The 23,299-nt window shown below is 38.5% G+C and overlaps 1 protein-coding gene across 1 annotated transcript; it reads right to left on the minus strand.

Moving 5' to 3' along the window:
• Window positions 1-12,083: 12,083 nt before the first annotated feature.
• On the minus strand, window positions 12,084-17,253 carry LOC125220149 (kinesin-like protein KIN-14I). The gene is made up of 15 exons (XM_048122291.1): window positions 17,183-17,253; window positions 16,959-17,079; window positions 16,585-16,751; window positions 16,360-16,503; window positions 16,129-16,281; window positions 15,972-16,043; window positions 15,814-15,882; window positions 15,079-15,160; window positions 14,899-14,994; window positions 14,654-14,827; window positions 14,470-14,576; window positions 14,049-14,389; window positions 13,552-13,975; window positions 12,530-13,482; window positions 12,084-12,448 (listed from the first exon to the last, which is right to left on the minus strand). Exons 2-15 carry the CDS (start codon window positions 17,074-17,076, stop codon window positions 12,340-12,342), a joined length of 3,009 nt encoding a protein of 1,002 aa, XP_047978248.1. The 5' UTR covers window positions 17,077-17,079; window positions 17,183-17,253; the 3' UTR covers window positions 12,084-12,339.
• Window positions 17,254-23,299: the final 6,046 nt, after the last annotated feature.

Below are 23,299 nucleotides of genomic sequence, written 5' to 3' on the forward strand. Positions count from 1 at the left end.
AATAGAATAATAAAAGAATAAAAAGAGAGAAAATTATAATGGAGCAATTAAAAATCCACGCAGAATTGAAATAGGGAAGTGAATTGAAAAGGGTGCAGTATCAAATTCAAATTCAAGATTGATGGATTTCACATTTTGAAGAGTTGGATTTGAAGAAAAATTCGGCAGAGGTATTCCATGTCCTGCGTGAATAGAAACTGAGAGAAGCATCATTTAAGCTATATTTAGAAAAGGGAAGAATTGTTTGAATAAAGAATGATGGAGTATTGTACTTTGTGGGCTGATAAGAAAATCAGAGTTTTTCAAGAAAAATTCGAGTCGAAAGATGAGTGAAAACTGCAGAAAAATAGAAATAGAAAACGAGAGATTTGATGAAGTGAAGTAAAAGACGCTCACGAGCGCCCAGCAGATCAAATCTCTGCAGTACAATATCTAATATATATATATATATATATGAGGGGAGTTGTGATCAATATCGAACCATTCTTAAGGGCCGAACTAGAGACCAAATTATGGTCCTCTATTTTTTTAATCTTGTGGTTAATTTTAATTTACCATTATTTAATTATTTTATTTAAAAAAACCTTGCTGAGGGGTATTTAAGGAAATCAATTTATTAACTCTCCAAAAATAAAATACGTGTTTCATCTCTCCCTCAAATCTTCGATCGCGGATTTCTTCAATCTTCGTCGATCTCCATTGATCTTCTTCTTGTAATCTACTTAAATCTTCATTTATCTCCATCGCCGGACAATTTTGCTTCCTCAATTCACGATCGTTTTGCAATTTCATCAATTCACGATCTGCATCGCTGGACAATCGCGATCTACATCAAATTCTCGATCGATCGGCCTCAGTTTTCACAATCTTCTGAATCTCATCCATGGAGAATTCCACACGTGAAATTCATCAGCATCTCGATGGAGTGGGAACGACACTGACAAATTCCGCGGTTGAAGATGGAATCTTCATCGACCAATAATGAAGAAGCTAGTATTAAATCAATTCTGGATGATCTACGATATCAAGGAGGCACTCTATTCGATACAGATTCAGATTCAAAGATAGAAGGAGAAAGTAACGCAGTGGAAGGTTCGTGATCAATTTGTAATTTTTAATTTTTTCATGCTATAGTGTAAACAGATTCATAATGAAGTAAAAAGGTCGAATTAATGTCGTAACAAACACACTAATGAAGTATTTTTTATCGTAATACAATATGCTGACATGCTCTGTATTGTATGCGATCAATACGACTCATAATGAACTAATCTGTGATTATAATGAAGTAGTAATACAACCGAATGAACTTATATGCTTGTTGAATGAATATGTTTTGTTTTGATTTGATTTGATTTTCCACTAACAGTAGTTTGTATGCGATTAATACGACTCATAATGAACTAATTTGTGATTATAATGAAGTAGTAATACAACTTCACTTATCATTACTCTTGAGATTATTGGCATGGAATGATGTTTGAAAATATTGAGGAATATGGTGCTTATAATACTTTGAAGATAGTCATAGACAGAGTTCAAGTAACTTTGTTTATAGGTCTATTTTAGGTTCTATTCGCACGTATAAGTATTATGTTATGGCATGTTTTACAAGGAGTAGCTTTCATTATTTTGAAATATTGTTTCTAGTCTCCACTACATTGTGACATTTTGTCTTTCTATACGTTGTGACATTTAGGGCTGTTCTCACTCATAACTTAAGCCATGATGTCATTGCTAATACCAAGTGTTAGTCTTAATAGTAGATAAGAGAATAAAGTGTACTCTATTGGAAAAAAACTATAAGGATGCAAATTTCCAAGCTTATGCCACCAATCTCGTCGCTAAATCCAGAGCCTGCAGTTTCAAATTCTGACGTCCAGTCATTTTTATCCTCTGATTCGAGTGAAGGAACTGACAACGGAAGCGGTGCGAAGGATTAACATAATTTAACAATTATTAATCGCACAAAGAAATCACATAATAATCAGATCTATTTAGCGGATTATTTAGACAAAATCTATTCGCGTAATTTTCACATGTATCATGCTCATAACTTGAATCAATCATGCTTTAAGAATATTGAAATCTAAAACATGCTTTTCTACGGAGCAGAAATAATACCTAATTAATTCTCCAAAGAATTGAAGATGACTAGCAGCTTCTTGTCACGATCGCACTTTGCTAAGGATAGCCAAAGCGGGTAAACCGCGACTAATGAGAGGGATTAAAGAAACGGGGAAAGAAAGGGGGAAAGAACTTGAGAATATGCCCAAATGTCAAGTCAATTCATATCATGAAGCCAAGAGTACCATTGCATGGTCTTAGAGCTTAGAATATATATATTACATTAATAAATCAGAGTTCGAAGGTGAGATTCTAAGATGTCTCACTTCACAAAAGAGCAGCAGAATAAGACCATACTAGACGACTTCGTGTATGAAGACACGAATCGCGAAAAGATCCACTGGATTATTTAGTAGCATCGACTTCGATCATTTCTCCATCCTCTTGACGTTCAACCTGCACATTTATAAATACATGCAGGGCTGAGTACAGGAGTACTCAGTGGACACATGCCGAAAACAAAACATACAATATATAGTTTTCATCCATCCACAGTATCGCACGGGGTTTTTCTTAAAAGGCCCGGGCATACTTGATAAGGCTAATTTCATGCATCGGTTATATGATAAAAAAATCACCATTTACTGGGTCTAACATATTGTTTAAGCCAGGTGTGTGAAGGAATTCGCCAGGTCCAGGAAGAACTGAAGGCAGTGGACCAGCGAAGGAAGAAGACGAAAAGTGAGCGGAATCAAGGAAGAAAAAGGCTAGACGAGGGGAGTCCGAAGCTGAGGGCAAAGATGACTATTCACACAAAAGAGCCCCTGCTGGACCCACTTCCACGCCTATATAAGGAAGAGCATGCAACACATATGATATACACGATATAGCATGTACTAATTGTATTTAAATTCCTCCAACTTTTATCTAATAAAAGTATAGCCTTTACTTTTATCCTTGAAATGTAAATTTTCTTGCACATTATTTCTTCCAACGAAAATACTTAAATTACTCTAAAGTTGAAATTCAACGAGGAATGTACGATTACACATCTTCTAAACGAAAATAATTAAGCTACTAAATCCAATTTATCTCGAAAGAAGGGAACGAAATTCTGGGGCGTCACACTTCTCCACGTGACGCTTTGAATACTAGACCACAAATCTTCTTTCTGGTTCCCGAACTGAGTAAGTACTCAGATATCAGTGTGGGCTGATCTCACCAGAATACTAGGACTTAAATAAAGAAGACAGAAGAAATCCTTTTTGGAATAGGAGAATTTTCGAACTCCTCTTGGACAGGGAGGGACGAAAATTTGCAGTATTAAAACTTATGATTTTTTGTCTCCTTTATTCTCCTATTTATATTAAGTTCCTTTTGGGCCCAGACAGGGATCTATGGAAGGTTTTGGATATGGGCTCATCCAATTTACTTTTTACTAATTAAATTGAACCCACAATTTAATATAAGCTTAATTGGAATATTACGAGCAACCACTACGAAGTAATATTGAACTCTCCCCGTCCAAATCCGAAATTATAAGTAATCCGGGTTTCCGTTTAACTTTCATTTCCCACGCTTAAGATAAAAATGTTCATTAATTAATTAATGTCTGCTATGGACTTAATCAATTAACTTCTTATTAATTCCAAGAGTGGATTTAGCATGAAACGCTTATTTATTATTCATAGAGTAATCAAACTCCAACTAGCTAGGTTCCGAATAATAAAACCTTGTTTCGCGCTCCCCTTGAGGACATTATCAAACGAGACTCTCCTCGCGCATGATTCAATATATTAGCAATCCTAGCACCGCTAGATATTAATCACCACTACCCAATATATCAGGTTTATTGGGTTACGAAAAACCCGCACCATTTGATAAGTCAAAGTAATGCATAATCAATACCGTATGCTCAATGCTAACCTACATTGATTAAGAAACAAATATTTATCAAGACCTCGCCTTTCAGTAGATAGCCTAAGGACAAGTCTTGTTGTTAGATCTGTTCAGTGCTATACCACACCAATGTCATCTTATTTCAGTAAGGCTTAGAAATATGCGGACTGACATGGCAACCTTTCTCGATGGATAGTCTAATTCCAACTGGGTTGTGAAATTCATCTTTTTCTTTGTTTAGGACTGACCGTGTTACCTTAAAGTGGACGCCGCCCACAACCGGTCTACTAAAACAAAGACTTAGACTTTGTTAAGTTAACTTATAAATTTAAACATGCATGAACATCCATTAAATGTAAAACATAACAACATTATGACAAAAATAATCTGTTTTATTCCTTGGAAAATAAAATCAGAGTTTTACAGTATTCAATCACTCGAAACGTGATTTCTAGTATACAAACTCTAACATCGAGTGCACTTGATGTTCAACATAGGGAAAGTGGTGAATAAGAAAATGTAGAAGGAGATAATTGATGAGGTTATGGGGCCATAGGGGAACGGGCTGGAGAGGATGTTGGACGAGCTGTCGTCGGTGGCGAAGAAAAGGAAGAAACTGCAGAGCAGTATGAAAATCGTCATTATTTAGATTTCGATTTTACTTCATCAACTAGGCTATAACTTCATTCAGTTAAATTATTAGTTCATTCAACTAGGTTATTACTTAATTTGACTAGGTCATTACTTCATTGTTATGTTCTATTACTTGATTCAAATAGTTCCATCACTTCATTTAACTAGGTTATTAGTCTAAATGATTATGGAGCAGATGAGAAAGATTGATCACTACTTTATTCATACGTACAATTACTTTATTCTTTGTGTGTTACTTCATGATTGATTGTAAAATCCACATTATTTGAGTTACTTCATGATCACTACTTTATTCATGCGTACAATTACTTTATTCTTTGTGTGTTACTTCATGATTGATTGTAAAATCCACATTATTTGAGTTACTTCATGATTTGTTTTGTTAATCTTTGTATGTGTTTCTTATTCTTTCTTGTTTCTTATTGTTTAGTTGTTATGCAGATTACTGGCAAATGTATACAGTGGAAAATAAAATACTACTTGAGAGAATTGCTCGAAAAAGAAATGCATATATTGCTTGATTCGGGCTAGAGAAGCTTCGAGAACAATTTATCGTCATCCAGTTTGATTTTGAAGGATTTCTGGTGGAAATCATCGCGGTAGATTGAAGGAATTTTTCAGAGTAGGGAAGAACGGATGGAGAACTGTGTTGTATATATAGTTTGCAAAGAATTAATACTGTAATGAACTAAATAATGTACTTGATTAAGTTATAACCTTAAGTAATGAAGTAATATGAATTGAACTGTGTTGTATGCATAGTTGGCAAAGAATTATTCAATAAAGTTATAACCACATGTAATGAAGTAATATGAACTGAATTGTGTTTATGTATAAGTGTGCAGTTGGACTCGTACCTGTATTGACTAAATAACCTAATTCATGAAGTTATAATCTCATTTAATAAGGTAGTATGAAGTAAAAAATCTATTGTGATGAAGTGATATACTTGTTAAATGAAGTATATGCACATACAAATGAAGTATTGATTACTCTTCCTGGTCTTCACTTGAATCCTTTATGGCATTGGTTTATAAACTTCATCTTGTAAATAATTTAGTTCATTCCGTCCATTCATTACTTTGAGTCAACATAAAACAAGACAAGAACTATTGATAAATGATTGTCTAACACAACATTTATCACGATAATATTAATCATATGCTATATATTTTGTTTGGAAAGAGATTGGAAGGTTAACAAATAATGAAATGAAATGCAAAAAAAGTACTTCGTTCGTAAAACTATTATGTGCTTTTGAAATGATATTTTATTTTACCTCCAAAAATTTAAACGATCACAAACTATACGAATACATCATAATAAATATCGAGGATGTGGAAATACCTTAATAATGCAGGCACGTATAGTTTTCTTAAAATGAATAGGTTCAATATTAACATATGAATAAAACACTTCATACAGTCTATTCACTTTAAAGTTTGCAAAAAGTTTAAACAGATTCAAATTCAAAATGAAATGAAGTAATAAATTGCCAAAATGAAGTAGTTAACTATTGGAATAAAGTATCAAACCTATTGGAATGAAGTAATAAATTACAAACAAATAAATGTATCACATCATTTTTAGAAAATCAATATGCTAACAAAAGAATATCAATAAAACAACTCATCACTTATATTTTTTTCTTTTTCTCATCTGTTTTGTCACAATTCCTTGAATCATGCCGACCAACCACGTGGCATTTGGCACAACCAAGCTTGGACAAATCCTTTCTTTCTTCATTTGGCACATCTACGACCAGGCTTGGGCAAATACTTTATTTGGCAAATAAAACAAGACACTGGTATAAAACATAAAAACTAATTGTTGTTAGTCAAAAATCATAACAAACACAAATCATTCCGATATTTAATAAATTGAAAATGAATAGATATTTACTTCATTCTAGTAGGATTTTACTTCATTCTAAAATATTATTATCTCATTGGACTACTGTTTTACTTCATTCCAGTATTTGATCAAACAAATGTTATATACATTCGAAAAACCAAGTTTTCTTGCGTTTTCACTGTTTATTAATTAATTAATAATGATCAATTGTTGTAGTTTTGTTTGAGCAAGCATATTCAAATCCACTAGTTGAGTCGACATGATCATCGAGCATAGATTCATCTTTACAAGAGCAAGCTTTCAAAAACAGTAGTCACGTCAGAAACCAAAAGCAAAGCTCACAAAGTGATGAAGCAAAAAACATGATTGGTAAGCTATATCATCATCTTCACTCTCTGTGTCCACTTCATCTCACTATTTATTAGCACTAAAAATACCTGCAAGTATACAGGGTAGATCTAGTATAGCTAAAGGTCAGTACCGGGTTGTCGAACACGGGGAATATAATTGCAACTGGCTATTATGTACTAAGCGTCAAATACTATCTAGAGAAACAAGAGAATTTTGGATGTTTGAAAATAAAAACGATTAAAAGCAACCAATCAACTAAATGCAATTAAATCACAAAGATAAAATATGAGAGATAAGAGAATTCTAGGGATGTGCGTTCACAATTATGGTTATACAAATTCCAACTACAATACCTAGCACAGTTTATACTTCGATAGAACGAGTCACACTAGTTATGCCCATGCGGTACAAGCGTAGATTACTAACACTAGGGTTGTCAATCCTAGATTCGTAACTCCTAAAAGCTCCTAAGACCCTTGAAAAGTCCTCACTCTCAATTAACAGTGTCGTTTTAAGGGAAGCTAATTGTAGTGTCTATTAAGTGGATCTAACTCGCCAACCTCCTCTCACGATTATGTAGCAAGTTATATTAAATCAGCATCGAATGTGTCACTCAAGCATGCAGTATTACAGAACAACTTAAGGAAGAAACGAAGTATAAACAAAACGGATATTAAATAGAAAAAGGAATTGTATAAACCAATAAAAGTTACTAACACATCCCTAAAATTCCTATGAATTTAGTTACACATGAAAGAATAAGCTAAAAACATAGATTGTAGGGAAGTCAATAAGAAAATAAGAACTAAAGCAAATAAAACCCAAAGGTTGAATCCTTGTAGCCTTGATCTTCTCTTGATTCCTTCTTCAACCCCTTGCACAATGAAGAACTCTCAAATTTATGCTATGGAATTAATTGGCAAAAAGATGAAGGGTGAAAGATTAGGGTTGGAGGAGGAGCTATGAAAGCTCCCTTTTTGGGGCTATGGAAGGGTTGAATTCTATGAATGAGGTTATGGGGTATATATAGGCTTGAGAAGGATTTAAATTTGGTAATAAGTTTCCTCCAAGCATTAGGAAAGATGTAATTTTCGTTCCCCATAGTAGAAGGAAAAGATTTGGCTTCACAAGGTAATATCTTCTTTCCTTCTTTAAATTTCCGCCTAGACTGCAGCTGGCAGCTTTGCGCGACTTTGGTAGAACGGCCATAACTCTCTCCACAGAACTCCGATTGAGGTGATCTTGGTACCAACTTGAAGCTCTTTTCAAGACGAAGAGAATGGTGTGTACAACGCCCTGATTAGACTTCAGGATCGCCGGAAAATTCCAAAATGGATAAAATATGCAAATAATAGACATGTATTGCAACTTTGACACTCAAAACGGACCAAATAATAGCCTTAAAACAGTGCAAAATCCGAGCGTATCAAGGGACAAAACAACTGACATAAATAACAAAAAAAAACATAACTTAAACATCAAACTTCTACATTCTTTGAAACATTTCTACGAAAACATCAAAGGCGCAATTCCAAGCAACCATCTCTTACCTCAGATTGCCTTCCTCTTCTACTATGTCTCTTCATGCTAGGATCACAATTGAATGCCTACGTTGACATTCCTCTGCTCTTCTTCATGAACTAATTGAACAGAATCAGAAAACAAATTAATCGGCGTGCCTTCGTTCGACGAGTTGCCTCTTTCAAGCATTTTTGAATCTGTGTCAGATTTGAATTCGCTGTTGCAGTTGTTGAACTCGACGGCTGTAGTTGTCGAACTCAGGAAATTCGATTTGGTGATTTGAAGATGGAGATGAATTCGTTGTTGTAGTTGTTGAACTCGGCGACTGTAGTTGTCGAACTCGCCAACTCGATTTGGAGATTAGAAGATGGAGATGAATTCGCTGTTGTAGTTGTAGAACTCAGCGACTGTTGTTAGACATGGCCACGGTTCAAAAACCGCCGGTTCCGGTTCAGAATCGGCGGTTCCGGTTCGTCGAATGCTTGAACTGTAACCGGCCTAGATACCGGTTATCCGATTCCGGTTTAACCGCCGGTTACCGCCAGTTTCGGTTCCGGTTCCGGTTACTAACCGCCGGTTTTTCAGCGGTTCCGACGGTTCCGGGCTGGTTCCGGTTCGGTTCCGGATCTTTTGTTTTTTTATTATTTAAATCTTATAGTTATAACTTTTAAATTCTATAGTAAAATCCAAAGAGACTTTGAAAACGGTCGAAAACCGCCGGTTTCGACCGAACCACCGGTTTGTGTCAGAAAACCGCCGGTTTCTGACCGAAAATCGGCGGTTTCCGACACCTTTTCAGACCCTACGCTGCAACTCTACGTCTGCAACCCTAGCCCTGAACCGTCGGGAACCGGCGGTTTTGTGTCAGAAACCGGCGGTTTACCGACCTTTTTCAGCCCTACGCCTGCAACCCTAGGAACCTACCGGCACGGCTACATTTTCTCGGTTAACCAGTTAACCGTCGGTTCCAATTTCATATTTTTTGAACCGTAACCGACCCGTTATAAACCCTAAACCGGATTTCGAACCGAAACCGTCGTCCGGTTCCGACCTGCCGGTTGGGAACCGGCGGTTAATCGCCGGTCCGGTTGGGTTTGGCCACCTCTAACTGTTGTTATCAAATTCAGCAACTCGGTTTGGAGATTTGAAGATGAGATGAATCGGCTCTAGATTTGGAGATTCTGGGAAGAAAAATAGACGTGAATGTGAATTAGAGTAAATTGTTTGGATGTGTTTAACCCTAAAATATTTACCCCCAATGTAAAATGACATAAATACCCCCGTGTTGAAGTAATTTGTGTACGTAATGAACTGCGAAAATTAACACTACAATATTTTATCTAATCCATCAAATTTAAGATCTAATGGACCAAATTTGGTCTCTAGTTCGGTCTTAAAGACTGGATTTGTGAATAATGAGACTCTGTATACGAGCGTGTTATATTGCTAACTATTCTTTAAATTGCTAACTACACACTAAATGATATGCATTAGATGTTCAAATCAAAGGCTAAGATCATTCAACTCCGAATATTAATATATTATAAAAAATATCAATAAGGGTATTAAGGTCAATTAACAACAAATTAGTTATAACTAACTTTTGAAAAATATCACAAAACTTTAAATACATATAACTACCACAAGTTAAATTATTTTTGCACACAACATATATAAAATTAAAGATAATTTTATAAGGATTCTAACGAGATCTCACTTGCATATGTTCCGATGTCAAATTTTTGAAAAAAATTCTTCAATTTTCAGATTTTTATGAAGTAGTTTAATGTCAATGTAGTTATCAAAATATTTCAACATAATATATATAAAATGTCAATTCGAAATTGTATTGACATATTCAAGACATCGTATTGATATATTTACTACACTACATTGACATTTTGATCCAAAACACTATTTTTGGGAGTTTTAATTATTCTTTTATATTTAAATAATAAAAAAACGAATTTACACATGACAAATTATAGACCACTAGATCTCTAAACATCCTAAGATCTCTAATTAGTTGTAGTTAGCAATTTAGGGAAAGTTAGTAATTGATCACACCCTTATGTGTAATATTATTATATTATGAGATTAATATGCATATATAAATTGTATTAGTATATTAAAGTCAATTCATTATAAATTTCTATATTTAATTTATTACTCTTTCTATAAAATGATTAAATGGATGTCTTCAAATTTAGATATAAGGTTGCTAAATATATGTCTAATGATGATGTGGTCCTTTTTATTTCCAATTGTCAAGAAGTTATTGGTGAGGCACATCAAATCTTTATGCCACCGTGGTGAGAAAGGACTATAGAATTTTTAGTAGCGGTAAGAGGGTTTTCATGTACCTATAAAAGTCATGTTGCATACTTTATATATTAGCATATGAACGGTTTATACTTTCCAGATGCAATAAGTTCGTTGAATGTCCATCGCTTTGTATTCGATAGAGTCAAGCTATGACGGAAAGAAGACGAAGAGTGTGCAAGGTTCGTTTACTCAATCAACAAATCATGTTTTGTACAATGAAGAGTTATCATTTATGTATATGTCTAGTCTCATTTTTCTTATTCCTTTTTTTTTTTTTTAATTATTGAAAAGAGGTGGGCTATATTGCTAAATTACTTTTAAATTGTGAACTAAAACTAAATGATAGGCATTAGATTTTTAAATTAACGGCCAAGATCATTAAGCCGTATCAATATCGTACACAAAAAATATCAATCAGGGTATTAATTTCAATTAACAACAAATTAGTCATAACTAACTTTTAAAAAATATCCCAAAACTTAAATGCATATAACTGTCTCGATTTAAATTATTTTTCCGCATAACATATATCAAATTAAAGATAATTTTATAAAGATTCTAACGAGATCCAACATGCATATGTTTCGATGTCAAAATTTGACAAAATTTTCTTAAATATTCATAAATTTCGTTAACAGCTTTGTGTCCAATACATGACACATAATATGTCAATACAATGCTTGTACAATATCAATATGAAATCAAATCGTATTGACAGTGTCATGTCTTTGTGTTGATGTATTTCATACACACATTGTGTTTCTAAATCCTAAATTTGATAGTTGTTATTATCTTTTTAATATTAACAAAAGGGAAAATGAAATTACACATGGCAAATTGTAGACCACAAGCTTTCTAAAATCATATAGTGTTAAATTAGTCGTAGTTAGCAATTAAATGATGAGTTAACAATTGATCACTCCCCTTATTGGATATATATGAAATATTGTTGATTGTGCGTGAAGATTGAATTACCAAATTGCCGAATGAAATTCTGATATCTATTATTTTCTGACTGTACATCAAAGAAAAAAGCTACTTCGACTAGCGTACTATGACTTGTTGGCGATATCTCCATAACTATGTTGATCACCTTTGGTATACTACGATAACGGTATGTATCAAAAATTAATCATACCGAAATTTCGGTATACAGCAATCAGGTATACCGAAATTTCGGTACGGTATCGATAGGATATTTTTTCATACCGCAGTTTAGGTTACGGTATGCAGTATGACATTCTCGTTACAGTATACCGTACCGACCCACCCCGAGCATCAGCACATGAAGGCAACTATTCTAACTTTGCAATTACACAAATTTAAGAAGTTGGAAAACAGGAATATCCAACATTGTAATATGTTGTACATTAGCATAAAAGTATAGATATACTCCATGATATTAACAGTGGATACAAAAAAAGATTAATTATGTGCAACAACAGTAGCGCAGCTATGTAGTATGTCTCACTAAGAAAATCTCCTAAGCAAGTTTTACAAGATGAAAATGGTCAGTATAAATTGTTGATGTAAAAAGGAATAGAAAACTTCATCTTCTTCACTCCATCTAAACAATACTAAATTCATGTGTAGTGAAAACGAGAAGCTCCAAAAAACAGGCAGCAAGAATAAAGTTAGCTTCATTGCAGTGAATAGCTATAGCTCCCCTCATTTCCCACCGGCCGTCTTTCGCCTCACAAGTGTTGACGTTGGTCGTGCAGCTTTGTTCAGCGGAGAATGGCCTCGGACCCTCCCACTTGGCTGAGGATTCTGACTCCTGCTCATGCAGCCATCAACTAGTTCAGTTGAAACTCTGCAAACTAAATGTTATTTAATTGTGTGCTGTACTTGTACCTACCTGGTCTCTTGGGGCTTGACCGGCTTGGCGACGGGATGTTTGAGCCTCGATGCGCCCATGGTGGATTTCTGAATGTAATCTTGGGTTTGTGAACGGTCTAAGCTGTGCCTTGTGTTTACTGGTGAGGCCAGAGACTGCCTTCTACTACAAGGACTCGACACCGCTTCCTGGATCGTTGGCCATGCGTCTTGGCTGTCCAAACTGAACCTTCTTGAACAGAAGTCGCTCTGATCCTCTGTCTTGCAACATAAACTGGATGCAGTAGGGCTGCCCGGGATGTTGGAAGCTTCTTTCTTTCGTGCCAATACCGATGCTGATGTAGGGGTGCCCGGGTTGTTGGCAGCTTCTTCCTTTCGTGCCAGTACCGATGCTGATTTAGGGCTGCCCGGGTTGTTGGCAGCTTCTTCCTTTCGTGCCAGTACCGATGCTGATTTAGGGCTGCCCGGGTTGTTGGCAGCTTCTTCCTTTCGTGCCAGTACCGATGCTGATTTAGGGCTGCCCGGGTTGTTGGCAGCTTCTTCCTTTCGTGCCAGTACCGATGCTGATTTAGGGCTCCCCGGGTTGTTGGCAGCTTCTTCCTTTCGTGCCAGTACCGATGCTGATTTAGGGCTGCCCGGGTTGTTGGCAGCTTCTTCCTTTCGTGCCAGTACCGATGCTGATTTAGGGCTCCCCGGGTTGTTGGCAGCTTCTTCCTTTCGTGCCAATACCGATGCTGATTTAGGACTGCCCGGGTTGTTGGCAGTTTCTTCCTTTCGTGCCAATACCAATGCTGATTTAGGGCTGCTCGGGTTGTTGGCAGCTTCTTCCTTTCGTGCCAATACCGACGCTGATTTAGGACTGCCCGGGTTGTTGGCAGCTTCCTCCTTTCGTGCCAATACCGATGCTGATTTAGGACTGCCCGGGTTGTTGGAAGCTTCCTCCTTTCGTGCCAATTCCGCTTTCAGCATTGCAATCTGCACCAGCATCACATTAGGAAATGCACAACAACAACAACAACAAGAGACACAAAAAGAGCAGAAAACCTGTTCCTTGAGCTCCTTGACCTCAGGGGCGGAGGTGTCCTTGTTGGACTTAGCCGCACCGAGCTCCACAGTGGAGACACGCTCCGCGAATTTGAGAGTGCTGAGCGTCTCTCCTAGAGCATCTGGCTCCGGGCTGATGTGGACGAACATGAGAGTCTTGGCCTGCCCTCCGAGTGAGTCCTGAAGCAGCTGTGTCAGCTTGCTGTCGCGGTAGGGAACATGAGCGTTCTTCTGAGCTAGAGCAGCGATCACATCTCCTAGCGCAGATAGAGATCGGTTGATGTGCTGAGCCTCCTTCAACCTCTCCCCAACTGCGTCTGTTTTGTCGCATCTCTCACTCCCGGCCAGGTCCACCAGATGCATGCACCCCCGCAGAGTCGTGCCTGATGTCAAGTCCGTGCCTTCAACGTGAACCATCAGGCAACTGACATATACACCAACTCCACTTTTAGTTTTGGATTAACACAACACATCTCATCAATATCAGACCTGTGTACCTGTGGGACCGACTGGACCGGTCGTTCATGGAGGTGGAGCCCACTGCACGGTTCTTGTGGCCGAGGTTCATGAGGTCGATGACATCCGACGTGGAGGTCACATTCAACAGATTCGCATTCGGGACATTGATGCCATTGGTGGAGTTATTGCGGATCTCCAATCTCTTGTTGCCACCATCTGTCACAAGGAGATCTCGAACCTGCTCATTGTAGATTTCCATCATTTGAACTGAGATGTTGTAAACAATCGTGTCTTTCCTCTCTTCTGAGATTTCGAATAAATCACTCAAGGCTCTGTAGTTTACACCCAAGCTTTCCTTTGTCAGCTCCTTCGGCCCCGTCTGCAGATAAATAAGTGTTTGAGAAATATAGCACGAGGCGTGTTGATTAGCCCTGGCTCAAACACAAGTTCGATTCTCACCATTGTGTAGGTCTTTCCTGATCCAGTTTGGCCGTAAGCAAATATGCAGACGTTGTATCCGTCAAGAACTGACCGGATCAGTGGCTGAGTATCTGCAAATACTTCCTCTGCAGAGATTGAAATACAAACTTATGCATCTTCAAAACTAAAATTGTAAGAAATAATGCAGGAAGATGATACATACCTTGAGTTGAGTTTGTACCAAAGGCCTTGTTGAAAGTGAATGTTTTCTTCCCATTTCCATGCTTCGAACTTGTTTGGATAGTGAGCGTGTTGTCAACTATCTCGTCTAATATGTTCAACCCATTGGCCTGCCCGGGAAGGAAAGGGCGCACACGGCAGTACACTCTGATGTTTCCTGTTAGATTCAAGCAAATATCATCAATATTCAGCACACCTATATTCAATGATTAAATGCAAATTCTTCACCTTTCAGGTCTTGCACTTGATTGTACAGCTTCCGGTTCTCTTCAAGAACCTTTTGGTATCCAGAAGCTTGGCTAGCTAGGCGAACGACTTGTTTACCTAACACCAAAAACCAAATTTTAAGTCGCTTAGAATCCGGTTTGTCTTAATCTTTGTTGTGTAATGAGGCATCTCTGTCTGTACCTAGACTATCAACATCTTCTTGATACTTGAGCTGGAGCACGTGCATGCCTTCTTTTGTCGAGTAGAGGATCTTCCTAAGTTCCTACAAGGTGTTGAGATCGGCTTCGTGCAAGCTGTTAATCCTCAGATGATGAACTCTATTTTTTGAAAGATGACCTACCTCTACAGTCCTGTGCTGGAGATCTTGATGGTTCAAGGAAAGAGTACCCGGAGCCTCGTTGCAGAAATCTTTTCCAGCTCCACCATTTGGTTTTCTTATAGTTGACGTCGCCTTGAATCAAGAAACAGCACAGGTCATTGCAATGTAATGAAGATCTAACAAAACATCATTAGAATTGCTTGGCTTGAGGTGGATATATTAGTGCTAAGCCAAATGCTATCAGACCTCAATCTCCGAACTCATGCAGGAGATCGAGTCGCTCTCATCCTGTGAAGCTGCTCCGATCTGTCAAATGCCTTGTTTTAGTATTTGCTATCATTAAGGTGTTATATGACAGAAAACATTCTGTCAAATGCCTCATTATATGCTCAACATTAATGTAACCCCACCTCTGCGCACGCATCCTTCTTCTCCTTACCCGTTGGAACGACCTTATCTTGCAAACCCGTGCTAACCTATCATGCCATAAATAAAACAAAAACTTACTTCAGAAAAGGTATATAAAAAATTGCTGTTTCAAGAAGTATTGTGACTAAACATGCAGTTACTTTAAACTCAACAAACATTAAGCTTACTAGTTTAGTTTGCTTTTCCAGCCTGCGCTCGAACTCGTCCTTAACTTCACATATTATATTCTCCACAAACTGTTCATCGCCACGAAACAAGACACCAGAAGAGAATCAGCAAGCTGCGAAAGGGCAGAGGTGGAATATGATATCACATTGTCACTCACAATAGGGATTTCTTCTGCACTCTTATCAGCAAGAAGCTCGCGCACGAGCCTTTGAAATGAAGAAGACGTGCCCTGCAATTTGGGGCGTCACAAATCTGATGTTATAAAAATAATCCAATAAAAAAAGTTCATGGTAGTACATGGTCAGAAAACAAACCATTTCACTAAGATCGGCAGATGAAACGTCGTCAGTGAGGCAAGGCATCGGGTTTCCACTGAACTTCCAGATACCATTGGCACCGGCCTGCTTCCACTCGTGGTATGACTTGAGGGCGACGATGCAGTTCACAATCCGGGATGAGTCCCCTCCCTAACAATCCAACACTAGTCATTACGATCTTGTATCATATATTCAATTATAAGTTAAGGTTTGATGGAATGTACATACATGTTCCAAATCAGAGACTTCGAAAGTGGGAATCCCCATATCCTGTATGGCAGCGAGGAAGTTCCTCACATTCTCGAAGTATTGGAATGCGGTGAGGGAAGAACCATCAGGAATTATGACAGTATCAACAGGTGCTTCAACTACCTACCAAAATCAAAATATAGTGATTAAATAGAGAAACAAAAAAACATGATGAAATAGTAGTAAAAGAAAAACAAGGCATACTTTTGGGACAGAAGCAGGCTGGATCTTGTTAAGAAGAGTGCAAAGAATAATGCCACTTCTCAATCCAATTCTAAAGTCCCCTTCAGAGGGCTCAGCAGGCAAATCTTTTCCCAAAACTACCCCTACCATCTTCCTCACCCATTCCGCCGCCTCGTATCTTCTCAATGCTGCATTACATTAACATCCAATATGTATATGTTCAACAAAATGCATCTGCAGATGGCCTAGGCTAGCGTTTGAAGGATTATTTATAAATAATATGCATTTGATCATATCAAGATCAATCTCTTTTGTCAATGAATAATGAAGAAAAGCTATGCAAGATTGAGATGGAGAAATGAGGAGTTTTTGTTAAGAAAGATGATGGATCATACAAGCTTCTTCAGCGCTTCTAGAGGCGAAATTATCGGTGTTGGCGAGTCTCTTGCCGTGCTGCTGGAGCACATCTTCCACCATTGACGCCACATTGAATTGCAGCACCTCTTCCGCCATTTTCTGAAACAACAAGAAAAAACTGATTTAGAAATTTGAGGAATCATGTTTTGTTTTGTTTTCGTGTGCATGCATTTGGCATTTGGTAAAATAAATGTATATATACCGTTGTGGATGAATCTCAATCTGAATGTGAAAAAGTGTGCTGCCTAATGTGACATAGGTCTCAGGCTCTCAATGGTGAGAGAGATATTGTCTTTGTGTGTATCTCTCTCTTTCTTTCTCGTGAAAGAAGAAGAAAGGGAGAGAAAGAGAAGGAGGCTGAGATATATATAGGAACAAAGGTAAAGGAAAGTAAGAAGATGTGAAAAGAGAGAAATTGAAAATAAAGATGATGGTGATTGCAGAATGTTTGTGGTCGTCCATATTCTTCTTCGTCTCCTCTCCTTTTCTGATTCAGTTATTACACGTCGCTCTTTCCAAGCCGAAAGCCTCGCCTTCCTCATCTTATTTTTTATAGTATTACGATTATTACTTTTAATTATCGTTACAAAAGTAGCATTTGTCAACACATTATTCCATTCTATTCTTATATCATTTGTAGTCACCAAGTAATTAAAAAATAACAATTTCATTCCTTTTATATTTCTTATCACAACCAAAAGGACCTTAGTGCTTCACAATCTTTTATAAATGGAATTCACAATCTTTAGTTGTGGATTCTTAGATCATTATATAGGAATAGCTTAGTGTCAAAAATATTAGACCATTGTATGATGTAAGATGGTTCTGACACTTAAATATAATATAATTAAAATATAGTATCAGATAGAATTAAAACATAGTATGGGATAGGCAAAAATAAACTTTATCTAAGATTAAATAAAAATGTGTTGCAACTTCCTTGGGTCAGCTAGATGCAGAGAAGATCAAATCTTGCACTGGTTCAGGAACGGAGTATGATTCGGTCATGCTGTCCATGCCTCAAGGTTTGAGACTTGAATATTCAGGATGTTGCAGCCTTGCTGAAACGAGGCTGGAGTGGGCCAAGGCGGTTGGGGTCTAACACAGCCGATGGCTAACATGGTCCACATTGCCAATCGAAGGAATGACAATCATTTCTCACACGATATAGATGGATCCTCCGGATTTTGGTGTGGTAGAGGAGGCCGAGGGGGCAGATTCTCTGGGAATAGACTTGTGTATCAAGTCTACCAAGCCACACCAACCACAGTCGACTCCACAAACCAACAGGGACAGTCCTCGCAGCCACAACAACCTTCTTTCTACAACACAGCCTTTGCTAACCTGGTGCAGGAAAAAGGTATCTCTCATAATCACCAGTACATAAACTCTCCCTTTGAATGCAACTACGAAGGTCTTACTGGCTCTTGATATCCTGATTCAAGAGCTACTAATCACATCTCAAATGATCTCAAACCTCAATACTAGTGCTAAATACAGTGGCAACAACTCCCTTCATCTTCATCTTGGTAATGGCAGAGAGACTGAACAATGAGAATATATTGATAAGCATGGGCAAAGAGACTGTAAATTGAAGAGTATAACGGTAAGAATGGGGAAAGTGTAGAAGATAAAAATGTAGTAGAAAAAAAACACTCTACTGTACTCCCTCGCCACACTGTAAAATACAGAATGGTGTTCCCTTTAAAACTGATCGGGCGAGCAAAAGAGCAGACATCTTGAAAGTGAATTGCATAATACTCCCACCTTCTACCATTAGGAGGAGTACCATTTCTTTCTGGCATGATTTTAAGAAATGTTAAAAATGGATGGAAAAAGTTAATGGAATATAAGTCTCACTTCTATATATTAGTTTAACTGAAATAATAGTGGAGTTAGTGGATGTGATACCCCAGTATCATTTGAATCGGGACTCCTATTAGCGGATGGACTAAAATGGAAAAACGAGACTCCTATTTACTGACAGAGGGAGTAATAAGCAAGGGGAAAGTCCAGCAAGAAGATAAATGACAGTGCAAAATACAAAACTCCCTCTTTCAGCCCCCATAAATACTACAATGTCCTACCAACAGCCCAAAATAGCCCCACCTTAAGCTCCGAGTTTAACATAATCAAAACTTATTTTCATGTCTCCTAGCAATGGGTGTTATGACAAATAGGGCAATTGTGAATCGAGAAACAAAAGAACGAAAATAGACACAGAATTTACGTGGTTCACCAACGTTGTGTTGGCTACGTCCACGGGCAAGAACGGAGAACTAATTATATTATGACTACGGTTTTCAGATACAGATTATGTGCTCTACTCCCATATATATAGGCACACATTAGACAGACTGGCCTAGGAAACATAATCCTATCCTAATTAAGAAACATAATCCTATACAAATTCAAGGCATACTAACAAATCTCCACCTTGACTTGAATTCTCCCTTGCAGACGCATCATCATAACACCAGACGAACAAACTTCTCCATTCTTGCCTCACATTTGCCCTCCACGGGCAACTAACAACTCATCACATTAAGCAAGTCCAAACAATATTGGAACTTGCTCTGCGGGACCGACTTGGTGAACACATCAGCAGGATTATCAGCAGTACCTACTTTCTTCACCTCAATTTTCTTCTCATCTCTTAGAAAATGATACCTCACATCAATATGCTTAGTCCTCTCATGTTGGACTTGATCCTTGGCTAAACAAATAGCGCTTTGACTGTCACAGAACACAACAGCTTGATCTTGATGTAAACCAAGATCACCAACTAGCCCCTGCAACCATATTCCCCCTTTAGCAGCTTCTGTCAACGCCATATACTCTGCTTCAGTAGTAGACAAAGTAACTGCAGCCTGCAAAATTGCTTTCCAACTAACAACAGAACCACTAAGAGTGAAAACATAACCGGTCATAGATCTTCTACTATCGACATCTCCAGCGTAGTCAGAATCAGAATAACCAGTCACTAAACAGTGAGTATCACCTCCATAAATGAGACCAACATCAGACGTACCTCTCAAGTAACGAAAGATCCTCTTCATAGCCTGTCAGTGCTCCTTTCCAGGATTTCCCATGAACCTGCTAACAACGCTGACAGCATGTGCTATATCTGGCCTAGTACAGACCATGGCGTACATTAAACTCCCTACTGCATTAGAGTACGGGACTCGAGACATGTACTCCTCCTGAACTTCAGATTTCGATGCAAGATCAGATGACAAATGAATGTTTGTGGCACTTGGATTATCAATAGCCTTAGATGCAGACATGCCAAATCTTGACAAAATCTTCTCAATGTAGCTCTTCTGTGACAGAAAGCTTCTTCTTTTCTCTATCTCTAGAAATCTCCATGCCCAGAATTTTCTTCGCAACACCCAAATCCTTCATATCAAACTCAGCACTAAGTTGAGCTTTCAACTTCTGTACTTCAGACTTCGACTTCGCAGCTATGAGCATATCATCCACATATAGAACAAGATAGACCATAGAACCATCATCAGCTTTGTTGTGATAGACACAACAATCATACGGACTCCTGCTGAATCCCAGCTTGATCATGTAACTGTCAAACCTCTTATACCACTGCCTCGGAGACTACTTTAGTCCATACAAGGACTTCTTCAACTTGCACACATAATCCTCCTTGCCCGAAACCACAAATCCCTCTGGCTGAGTCATGTAGATATCCTCCTCAAGCAATCCGTGTAGGAAAGCCGTCTTCACATCTAGTTGCTCAAGCTCCAAATCATAATGTGCAACTATCGCAAGTAACACTCTGATGGAAGTGTGTCTGACCACTGGTGAGAATATCTCATTATAGTCAACCCCCTCCTTCTGCGTGAACCCTCTTGCAACTAGACGAGCCTTGTATCTAATGCCCTCATCTGGTGTAGTGTCTTCCTTCTTCTTGAAAATCCATTTGCAAGTGACAATCTTTCTCCCCTCAGGCCGTGGAACCAATTCCCAAGTCGGGTTCTTCAAAAGTGATTCCATCTCTTCTTCCATTGCAGCGAGCCACTTGGCACGCTCACTGCCCGAAACAACTTTCTTGTAGGTAGGTGGTTCATCTGCCGAAGGCTTCGACCTCATTGGCAGCCTGCAGTGCATATGTCATCATATCCTCAAAACCATACCTCAACGGAGGCTTCACATCTATTTTCCTGGCTCTGTCAATAGCGATGCTTCTCTGACGAGCTTGTGGATGAACATTCGAACTAGAAGTATCAGCGGCTTCAGCAGTAGTGTGTTGATCTTCTCCACCTTGGAGTTGTGATTCACTCACATCGTGAGTGACTTGCAGCTCCACCTGTTCATCAACACCATCCAAATCCTCTGTAGCAATAGACTTCACATTAGAGTTAAGCATAGAATTTTCATCAAACACCACATTCCGACTGAGAATAATTCTACCCTATGAAGATGACCAAATTCTTTACCCCTTAACTCCATATCCATAACCAACAAATACTCCCTTCTTAGCTCTTGGCTCTAATTTACCTTCACTCACATGATAGTAAATAGTACTCCCAAAAACCCTCAACATAGAGTAATCTGCAGGTGAATCAGACCATACCTCGTACGGTGTCTTGCAGTCAATGCCAGTGTGAGGTCCACGGTTGATCAGATAAAGCCGTGTTTACTGCCTCTGCCCAAAACTTCCTAGTCAAACCGGCTTGGAAGAGCATGCATCTTGCTCTCTCCAACAACGTCTGATTCATGCGTTCTGCCACACCATTCTGTTGTGGTATATGTCTAACAGTGTGATGGCGAACAATCCCTCCTACAGAACTCATCGAACTCAGACGAACAAAATTTCAGAAAGTTGTCTGTTCTCAATCGCTTGATCTTCTTCCCAGTCTGGTTTTCAATTAGAGTCTTCCACTCTTTGAACTTCTTGAATGACTCACCTTTATGTTTCATCATAAACACCCAAGTCATTCTTGAGTAGTCATCAATTATCGACACAAAATACTTGTGTCCTCCAATAGACTCAACACGTGAGGGACCCCAACAATCCATATGAATGTAGTCAAGTGTCCCTTTCGTTCGATGAACACCTTTCTTTGGAAACTTGCTGCGATGAAGCTTCGCCAACACACAGTGTTCGCAGAAATCAAGTTTCTGCACCTTATGGCCCGAAAGAAAATCACGATTCGACATGATTCACATGCCACGTTCTCCCATATGACCGAGCCTCATATGCCACAGCTTGGTCATATCCTTGGTTGCAACCTCGGATGATGCAATATCAGCAGAATTTGCCACGATGGAACCTCTCAGAACATACAAGGTACCCCGTTTCAAAGCGATCAGAACCACCTTCGAACCTTTCAAAATACGCATTACTCCACCTTCACCTTTGAAACTAAACCCCTTACTATCAAATGTACTCAGGGATATCAGATTCTTCGTCATCTGTGGAACATGTCTAACATCGTTCAAGGTGCATAAGACCCCATCATGAGTCTTAATCCAGATTGAGTCGATGCCAACCACCTTGTAGACAGCACTGTTGGCCATGATAACATTGCCTCCATCTATTTGTTCATAAGTGTTGAAATACTCTCTGTGAGGACAGAGATGATACGACGCTCCAGAAGATAATATCCACACATCATTACAGTGTGGTTGTTCATCCGCAACCAAGGCCAATTCTTCTTCCGAATTTGTGTCATCAGCTTCTGCCACAGTCGCAGAACCGTTAGTATCTTCCTTCTTGCCCAATTTCTTCTTTATCCTTGGACAATCACCCTTCCAATGCCCTGGTTCTTTATGATATCTGCAGATGTCATCTGACAATCAGCCTTCCAGTGCCCTGGTTCTTTTGAACCTTTTGAGTTCTGCTTCTTCTGTCCGAATTTCTTCTGTCCTTTACCCGTAACAGATAATCCCGATGGCAAATCTTTTGTGGCTGAACTCGTTGCCTGTTGACGATCCTCTCTGATGTGGAGAGCAGATCGAACATCCTCCAACGAAAGAGTTTCCTTGCCAGTCATAAAAGACTCAACAAAATTTTCGTAAGATTCAGGCAGAGACACAAGCAAAATTAAAGCAGCATCCTCGTCTTCTACTTTAACTTCAACATTACGCAAATCTAGCAAATTTTATTCAAATTTTCCAGATGATCCCGAAGGGGCGTACCTTCCAGCATGCGTAACCGAAACAAACGTTGCTTCAAGAGCAACTTGTTGGCTAGAGGCTTCGTCATGTATAGACTCTCCAACTTCGCCCAAAGAGCAACAACCGTCTCCTGATCCGCAACTTCGATGATAATATCGTCAGACAGACTCAATATGATGGT

The sequence above is a fragment of the Salvia hispanica genome, chromosome 4, assembly GCF_023119035.1.
Source record: "Salvia hispanica cultivar TCC Black 2014 chromosome 4, UniMelb_Shisp_WGS_1.0, whole genome shotgun sequence".
Lineage (NCBI taxonomy): Eukaryota > Viridiplantae > Streptophyta > Magnoliopsida > Lamiales > Lamiaceae > Salvia > Salvia hispanica.